The sequence below is a fragment of the Cyprinodon tularosa genome, unplaced genomic scaffold (assembly GCF_016077235.1).
Source record: "Cyprinodon tularosa strain WSP-4 unplaced genomic scaffold, ASM1607723v1 ctg76, whole genome shotgun sequence".
Lineage (NCBI taxonomy): Eukaryota > Metazoa > Chordata > Actinopteri > Cyprinodontiformes > Cyprinodontidae > Cyprinodon > Cyprinodon tularosa.
Genome location: NW_024039518.1, coordinates 1,626,075 through 1,636,014, shown reverse-complemented (window position 1 = coordinate 1,636,014; position 9,940 = coordinate 1,626,075). Strand labels below are relative to the sequence as shown.

Sequence of the window (9,940 nt, the reverse complement as noted above, 5' to 3'; positions counted from 1 at the left end):
AATTGTTTTTGAGAGAGAAGTTAGACTTAAATATTACCATGACAATGCTAGCAAAGCCTATTCAGCATATCTTAATGCTTTTAATACGCTTGAATTCGGTCAACAAACGATCTAAATAGAAACTTCAGTTCATTTCTTAAATTATTTAGTGTCAACTACGCCTCTTAAACCTTTAGCTTTCTGCTCAACAAATTGGTAGAGCATATTTTGAGGCTTTATATCTAACTTGGGCATACACTGAAATTGGCATACCTTAGTGAGTATTGTGATGCTCAAAAATACCACTTGACAGCACTGTGTCATTGAAATGTTGACCTGTTGAAGAACTCTCCACACAGGAAGTTAGCAGTGGGATGTTAAAAAAGACTGCTCTTTGTGTCAAATATTTCAAAGGTAGGCATAATTAAAAAAAATGAAATGATGTCAAAAGCTTTACTAAACATTCTAAAGTAATATTATGGTTGAAAGCAAAGCTTATGAGGGTCAAATAATTAAAAAAACATATATTTTACCAAATGGTTGATTTGTTCATTTATGATAAGGCACAGCCACAAAACTAATGTAGTTGGGAAAATACTGTCTTTTGTAAAGTACAGTGATTTATACATGCATTTTCTTAATTGTTATATGGACTTATTCTTATGCTGACATATTAAACCACTTTATTTATGCATGGAATTACATGTTTTATATTTGTATATGTATTTTCCTTTTTATCAAAAATTCTAGATGGACAGCAAAACTTTTTATGCTTTAAGAACACACAATTCCCGCGCTCTGATACGGGAACAACGTCAAGACTCTGATGCTGATCTGAGCAGTGATGATGACCAAATAGATCCTGACTATCATCCCACACAAGAGGAAGGGGACACTTCTTTTGAGTCCATGTCTGAAGAGGACGAAGAGGAAGAGATTCCAAACACAAGCACATCCTGTAAACCACGACCCACAAGAAAAAATGTAAAGGAAAAAAACACTGAAAAGAATATCAGTAACAGAACCGGTTGAAACTCTTGAGCAAAGCATACCTCCAGACCCAAATATAGCCACTTGAAGAAACTGGAAATATGAAGACATTGATGAATTCCATGTTCCTGCTTCTGTATTTGAAGCTCCTTATGCCGTGAAGACACCCTTCCGGTATTTCAAGTCACTTTTTACAGATGAGATGATTCAACATGTTGCTCACCACACCAACCTTTACTCTGTCCAATAATTGGGGGATCCAATCAACTGTAGCCCTCAGGAGATAGAAATGTTCATTGCAAATACATTTTTTTCATTGCAGATTGCTAGGTTTGGACCTTAATTAAACCCCCTTAATTTCACTTAAGAGTACCAAAAATAATTTTAGATAATAAAATTTTACCATTTTATTTTACTTTATTTAACCTGATAAATCCTGTTAGGACTCAAAATACAGTTCTTGTTCTATGAAACAGAGTAAAGCAGACCCCCTCCTCAATGGTAAATACGGTCATAATCTTTTACTTTGTGGGTTCATTTACCGGATCAACCGCTTTGAGGTAAGATCTGGCCCGAAGCTGATCAGTCCTGTGACATTTCAATCACTTTATTTGGTCAAACCAAGGTGCAGTTGAGGTGCCTTTGGCATCACATTTCATCGACATTTGTCGCAACTTTACTGATTCTAAAGGTGATGGTGGTAAGCTGGCATTTAGGAAAACGGCCAGCAGCTATAACAGCACTCCTCAGTAGAGGGACAGTGAGTAGTTAGACCTTATGATATATACCAAACCTTTATTATGGCAATATTGGAAAGCTCACCTTTATAGATGAGGGACTGAACACATGGCCATACAGAGTGTGTAATCCTGCAGAGGAATATGATAAGTAATATGCCTCACTGCAATACGATACAATGGATATTGACGAGTTTCGGGCCTTAAGGTGTATTCACAACAAACACAAATTTAACGACGGGAGCAAGTGATTTACATGTTAGTACTACAAGGCGGAGTGAGGCGTTCTTGGAGAATTCAGAGAAATGAAAGCCCAACTGTTTCTGCAAATTATGCAAAGCGAAATTACCAGGAGTTGGGGAAAAAAAACTGCTTTGGTTTACATTTGCTTTGCCAAAACCAAGCGGGAACTAGGTGTGACTGTGCTGTTTTAATTTACCCTTAGAAGGACTGTTCATCGTCCTCAGCTCCTGCGCAGACACCGGCCAGCTGCTGCCTTCTCTCCCCGCTCTGGTGAGCTTCTTGCCCAACTAGCTTCTCTGAACTATCGCTGTCCTCCGATCTCCTGCTTTGGTTCCTTAGCTGACATGGCCGGCCTCACCCGGTTCTGGTCTGGATTAATATCCCAGACCAGCCTCGCATATATTGATCCACACTGAACACAAACCTTTCTGCTATGATCTATGTGGGCAAGAATTTCAGGGAGATAGTTTAAAAAAAGACATGAAAACACACTGGAGGGAAAACTATGTAGCCATGATTATTAACCCGACTTGCCAAGCTGCAGTTGGCTATTAAATAATATTTGTTTGTCACTAAAGGCAACAATGTTCACCCTTTGATTTCAACATGTATGTCTTTTATTATGAAAAGATGTTTTTAAAATTGTACATTTCTTATTCTCAAATGTGAATATGAATATTTTAAAAATATCTTTATCTAAAATAAAAATTGCATATTCTCCTTTGTTGTTAAAAGTTTCTTTTGTTTTATATTTTATTTTACCTGTTTGGTTGCTTTATTGCATTTAAAACTGAATTTGGTATTAAGTTAGCTCATATTTAAATAATATAGTAACTTGTTTAAGGGCTTGAATCATTTAGATAAGACACGAGAAGATATTTAATGTAGAAAAAGCTAGAACTATGTTTTATTTACTTTTTTCACCCTCATTTGTTTTCCAAATGCTCATGCTTTGAACTTCCTGCTAATTTGTCTTTATCTTAAAATGTAACTGAACATCTTTATGGTTCCGTTCAGATTCCATGCATTTAAAGTAAACAAGGACAAATTAGTTTGACTGAGCAGATAATTTAACAGAAAAGATATTGTTGAAACATTACACAGGAATTAAGACTGTTTAAAAAAAAAAAAAACAAAAAAAACCTTTTGGTTTCATAATCAGAAAACTGCTGAAGTTCAGAAGATAGCATTGGTGTCAGTTTAATATAAGTGCTACCAACCATACATCCACATACACTCACAAACCTAAAGGAGTATTTAGAATTATTAGAAAAGAAAATGGGACATTAATGTTTTAAATTCAGATACAGTCATAGAAGATATGAACGAATATTTGTATATGTAGATATCAGGCTAACATTTCTTATTCCTTCAAGTAAAAGTTGTGAAAGGATATGTCACAATTGATTTGTAGTCACATATTTTTTCTTTTTGCTATACTAATAGTGGACTGAAGATGCTGACCCTTCATATCAATAAGGTCTCCAGATTGCAGCTCTTCATTAATTTGATTTAAAAACATTTGTTCAGAAAATTAAGTTACAGATGGTTCTAATGCATTGCAACAAATTTTTGCTTGTTCTTCCTACTCTGTTAGTAGAATGAAGAAGAGTATAATAGTTTTAATGTTCTGAAAATGGGCCAGACATCCTGATGGAAAAATAAGTATTGTTTAAAACTAAAATGAGACTAATTCTTATATTTGCAGGAATACCAGCTTACTTATAACCATGCAACTATAACAATATTGATTGTTATACTCAGAGGCGATTCTAGAGTCTGTGGGGGCCCCAAGCAAAAAATCCTAGGGGGCTGACACGTGTTCATCACCGTTATGTTAGGCTATAAATAATCTGACACCAATGAAAAATGTATTAAATAAAACCTTTTTTTATTCCAAATGTTCTAAACATGAACAACCTTGTTATTTTGGAAAATATAAAAGAATAAAAGTAAAAAATAAACTAATAAATTAAAATAAATGTATAATAAAATAAAAAAAAACAGTAAATTACTTTAAAAACCCAATATAAACTTTGTACAAAATATAAAGTATAGTAAGTGAAGTGAAATTATTGGGGTCCTATACTGCTTCCAGAATTACTGCTTACGGGCCTTGGCTTGTGCAAATGCAGACACTGAGGCCCCGTCCACACGAAGTCAAACCCTGGCCTAAACGCACTAATTTTTCACCAAACCAGCCTCTCGTCCACACGAAGCCGGCGTTTCGGGGGTCAGTAAACAATCTTTTTTTTATTAAGCCTTCAGAGTGGAAAGATTTTGAAACGCCGTTTTCGCGTTTCCATCTGTAAGCTCTAACCGCTTTTTTTTTTTTTACACGCATGCGTCATAGCGTCGCCTCTAAACACGCATGCACGACACAGTATCACAACAACAATGGCGCCGTACTGTGTTGAATGGTTGCTGCTAATGCTACTCACCCTGCTGTCGGGCTTACAACAGAATCTTCTTCTTCTGGAATATCTCCAGGAAGAACAGAGCAATATCGACCACATAGTTCAGCACCTGAATTTGACTGAACCACGAAAATGGACCCGCAGGGCAACCATGTATAAATATTAGTGCGCATGCCCAACATTTCGTCACCTATTTTTGCTTTGGCACCACAGCGCCACTTACAGGCCTGGCATACATTTTGCAGCGTTTTCATGCATTGGTGTGGTCGATCACATTTATTTTACGTCTCCATCTTTACGACAAACGTTCTGGAAAATATTAGCGTTTCGTGTTCGTTTTGACTTCGTGTGGACGGGGCCTAAGTCCTCCAGATCCAAAGACCTTTGCACGCTATACTCTATAAAAATAAGCGCCAGTCCTAAAAGTCTCTCTTGAGACATGGAAAATTAATAATTTTCCTTCAGCTTAGTTACATAATTGCTTTCCAATTTACTGAACGATAGGCCTACAACGTCACCCATTCGCTAGGCTACGTTCATTTTCATTAAGGGAAGTCATCCACCTGGGCTGGGCAAGGCTGGATTTTGACTGGGCAAAGCCAATGTCGATCAACATTCCATCCAATCAGAATTTTTAAATGCAGTTGTGCATCTCCTCAGTCACTATAGCGTTGCCACTTCATGCTCACCTGTTGCTGTTTATCTACCGGGTGTACAGTAGCTGGCTCTCGGGGGCCCCCCAGCGGCTCGGGGCAAACCAGGCAAACCAAGCAACTGCTTGGTTTGCCTCTGGTTATACTTTCATTGACGCATTTGTGCACCATGAGCTTTGGACCAGATATCCTGATAGTGAAGTAGAGCTGTTTGTTACTTGAAGGTAAATTATACATCCTGAACAGCAGAGGGAGCTGTCTGCTCCAGATTCAGAAAGTATGCGCTAGTCAGACTTATCACCATGCTGCTAATCATACATGGAGCAATAACATTTTATCTTTTCATTTCAACATACATTTGTTGAGATGGTTCAGGCTGTGAGATCACTCAACCTTGTGGCTGGTGTCCAATTATACGGAAGATTCTGGTCTTTGTATAGATACCAAGATATGAGGGTTTAAAATCTAATTATGATGATACAGATGTAGAAAACAATTGCCTCTCTTAAGCTGTGTTTACCTGTCATCTTGTAATTAGTCAGTGTAGCTGCCCAGTTACTGACAATAGACATCAATTTTAATGGAATGTCTTAGAGCAAAGTCACTTACATATATTAACGCAGCAGCTATAACCAATGGTTTGCTGTTCTCAAAGGTCTAAAACATGTCTCCTATTATTACATTTTTATTTTGGTTGCACTGCATAAAGACAGTTTTTTTTCTACAGCATTCATCTTTTCTGCATCAATGTCATTTTTGCCATACTAGTCACTATAAATTCTGACAGTCCAAATTTCTAAATGTTCAAGCAACTAATGCAAAGTCTCTGACCAGTTTTGGGATTAGGTTTCTGCAATGGTTCTGAATGTGATCTTAGACAGAGGGTAGGGATGTGCTGACATCTGCTCAGCTCCCATTCTTTCTCATTGGGCTTATCTCTGGGAGGAGTGAGGATAAGTTTGCTTATTGATGGAAAATTGAGCATCTCTGAAACGGGAAATGGAGCAGCTGAATAAAACTTGGCCTGTAAACGACAGCGATGCACTTCTACTTTGCCGTCAGACCGGAATAATGCACATGCTAATAGCTACTCTATTGTCATTGTATTTATCTATATTATTTCTCTACTCATAAAATTTTATTTATTCCTTATTATAAATTCCTACATTTATCTTTTCAGGTACGTTTCTGGAGAAACTCAAAAGTAAAAGATTCAACAAATTTCAAAGTATTCTAAAAACACTTAATGAAATGGTCTCTCCCAATCAGCAGTAACTCGATGGATTAAAGTTTAGAGCTCCTCAGTCAGCTGACTTTGAACACCTGACAGCAGGACAACCAGTAGATGGTATTAGTGCAAAATATTTGATTGAATAATATTTCAGTTAACTTAAATTTTAAATATATTCTAACAATTTAACTATCTTTAGGTTGCAGGACAGCTGCCATCCAGCCCCAGATTTTAGATCCCTGACCTAAAGTGAAGGCAGCTTGTTTCCAAACTGGAGCATAGTTACAGCTAATAAAGAAAAAGTCACACTTTTCTGTGTAAGAAAAAATTATGTTAAGCACTTGACTGAGAAAAATCAGAAACGCATATAAAACGTACACATTTATTTTCATTTATAGTATTTTATTTACATATGAATAAAGGACACACATATTCCACTAAACCTATTTTTGTAACATAAGAAAGCAAAGCTTTTTTCTTGAATTTGCTGATGTTATACAGTCTAACCCAACTGCAAACTGTCCAGGATGCCATTTAGGATAAACCTAAAAGAATAAACCGCTGCAATGTTGACCTTTCATAGCAGTCACATTATAAAATTTGTTTTTGTTAAAATGTTTAAGCTTTAAACAGATTTGTGCTCAGGTGATGCCTGTCCATTAGATTCATTATAAATGATTCTCTAAATCAACTCTGCAGGCCTCTCAGGCAAAGTAATATTTTCAATAAATAGATTATAAGTTAGTTTTTTCGTTTTTTATCTCTGTAATTAAAATAATCTTTGTTTGATAATATGTCATCTTTTACTTTCTATTTTTATATTTTGGAAAACAATTTAGTCTTAAAAGGCAGGCAGATATTCCAGACAGAGTGGATGCTGAATGAATGTGTTAATAAAAGAGCTTAAAAAACGTAAGTATTTAGAGAACTGTGATAGAAACTGACCAGCAGAACTTGGAGAGCAGTCATAGATGAATGAAATCGTCTGTCACAGAGGGGGAAAAAATTGTATTATTTAACTACCGGGAGGGCTGATGAGTGACACAAGAACATGATGTGGATTATCAGGTGAACTGTGTGGACATATGGAAGCATCAGATCAGTTAAAGTGAGGAAGGTGACCAAGAAAAGGAAAAGCAAACAACCTATTAAAATAAAGTCTAAAACTAACTGTGTCGCTTGCATAGACAAAGTGCAAAAAATTATTTCTCCGTTTGATTAAAAACACCAAGGCACATCCAGATACAATAACAAATGAGAACCATAAGAAATTTACTTTAGAAAACCAACGTGAAATAAATCCTGTATTAAATGATAGGAAGCCTGTTTTCTTCTTGCTTTTCTTCCTGTAAAACAGAAGATATGCACTCTGGGATCTGGTGCGGAAAGAGCTTAACATTAGTTTATTATAAACAGTACAAAAACATAGAAGAAGAAAATGAAGGGCAGTTACCTCTCGAATGTCTCTTGTTGGGACATCTGGTCATTGAAAAAGAAACAACTGTGTATTAAAATTGCCTTTTTTTTTATAATAAATTAAAATATACGGTTTCAAAACAACAGATAAACTAAAAATCATCCATGTTTGAAAGTATTGTTATAGTACAATCATTCTCACCATTGTAACAGAGGAATCATTGAACTCAAACCATCCTTCTTCATCCTGAGGTTTGATTCTTGCTGTATAATGTCCACCTTTCAGAGTCCCAAAGTGTTCCACCAACGCGTACAGTTCATATGTCTGATTCTGAACAATGAGACACAGACATTAATGATCTGAAGACTGAAAAGGAAACGAGCAATGATCAAAATATGCTAAAATATACCTCAGGTACGTTGATAGTGTAGTAAACATCCACAGCATGGCTGTCTTTAATGTAGGATCGGCGTTGGTATACAAATCTCTTCAGCAGCAGCATCAAAACCTCTGGATTATGCTTTAGTTTGTATTTCTGAATGAACACAGATGCATAAATCTAATTAACATAATATATTTACTACTAAGACTCACAGCATTTTTCATGTACTGTCTGGCAAAATTCAGAATAAATCGTTCCCGTTTCAGGTCTCTCAAAAGGACCAATATTTTCTTCTTATTTATGCGGCAGCATCATGTTGGGGGTGGGGGTTGGGGGTTGGGGGGTGTGGTGGGGGGGGTTGGGGGAGGTATGTGGGGGGGTGGGAGAGAATTCAACATTTAGATTGTGTCACAATAAATAAAACATGTGTACACTTTAAATCACTTAAGACACCAGCCAGAAAATAAAAACTTTGGCACAGATTTCTCTTTTATTTTCGTGTTTCAGCTAAAATAAATACTTAAGGTAATTCTAGCCAACCTTAAAAACATGGAAAGATGATTTTGTATTTTTTTCTATATAGCACATGTTTTTATACGGTAACATATGTTCAGGTAAAAGCATTTTTTTTTTATATATTTCACAATGTAAAGTCTCTTTTATGAACAAAGTTTTAGCTGCTTTGTAAACGAACACAAAAGAGTTTCGGTTTACTTACAACAGTAGTGTCATGTTTTTCTTCACACTCATCACAGTACAGCTGGTCATCTCCATTAAACTCTGAATCCTTTAAGAACTCCTCGATGGCGTCCTCCTGAAAATGAACTTGTGTTACAGGTGCTTTCCACCTGCAGCTCTCAGGTAAAAGACACAGTTTCTACTAAGCTATAAATCATAAATCATTGTCTAGCCCAAATCACATTTATGACAGGAGTTTGGTCGGAAATTAAATGGTTTCCAGTTTGCAGGTTGTTTCTCACCACGCTGTAGTTTTTATCACTAGAATCCATCAGTGGAAGAGAAAGATACCAAAATGGCACATCTTCTTCAGTATGTGCAGAACATCCACCACAAACAGTCCTGTGGGTCAGGTTTCCTTTAAATACCTGAAAACACATTTTGATAGAAAACAAGCATCTATGCTTAATGTAGATTCTCTAATTCAGTCTCCATCCTGATCTCATTGTGATTTAATGAGTCATTTACCTTTGATGCTTCATCACTGACCATAGATAAAATCTTCTCAAAGTACTGACCAGAATCATACTGTTCATAAACTGAGAGAATAGAGGAAGAATGATCCATGAAATACAGCATCTTTATTTTTTATTATAAGGAATGCTGCTGTTCATTTTATTTTCTCTAATGCTTGTTAGGCTTATCAAGAAACAAGCTCATCGTTCTTTAATGCATTTTATAATTTACCTCTTTCTATCCCCAGCTTTCTTGTTACGTCTCTGGTTTCTGATGTTCTTTCCTTTAAACTTTCAAACAAACTATGCAGTTGAACATCAATGCGATCTTTATGGTCTATAGGACATCTGTTAATAGAAAGTTGTCAGAGATACAGAGGCTACCGTAAAATAAAGCAGATGTTATAACATAAAAAATGGTATTTGATTGATTCACCAACCTTTCTACAGCCTCTCTGAACTCCTTGGTCATAAACAGAACCTGCAGAATACTGTTCAGGTAGCATGTTGCTCCTTGGTTCCTCAACCCATAGTACTTAATGTCTGTAGGACATTCAGATATAAAACATTGGTACATTAATAAAAGACGGCGTTCATTCCCATCTTTACTGGAAGGTTGGGATGAAGGTCTTACCTTGTTTCATACTGAATCATTGAAGACTGCCCTGATTCAGCTCTTCTTCACAGCGACTTTGCAG

General features: G+C 36.2%; 1 protein-coding gene across 1 annotated transcript; it reads right to left on the bottom strand.

Annotated features, from left to right (window-relative positions):
- Positions 1-6,860: 6,860 nt before the first annotated feature.
- Positions 6,861-9,940, bottom strand: LOC119773328 (ubiquitin carboxyl-terminal hydrolase 47-like). The gene is made up of 10 exons (XM_038270283.1): positions 9,877-9,940; positions 9,683-9,785; positions 9,475-9,590; positions 9,256-9,326; positions 9,030-9,155; positions 8,768-8,863; positions 8,077-8,202; positions 7,869-7,997; positions 7,704-7,729; positions 6,861-7,626 (listed from the first exon to the last, which is right to left on the bottom strand). Exons 1-10 carry the CDS (start codon positions 9,884-9,886, stop codon positions 7,350-7,352), a joined length of 1,080 nt encoding a protein of 359 aa, XP_038126211.1. The 5' UTR covers positions 9,887-9,940; the 3' UTR covers positions 6,861-7,349.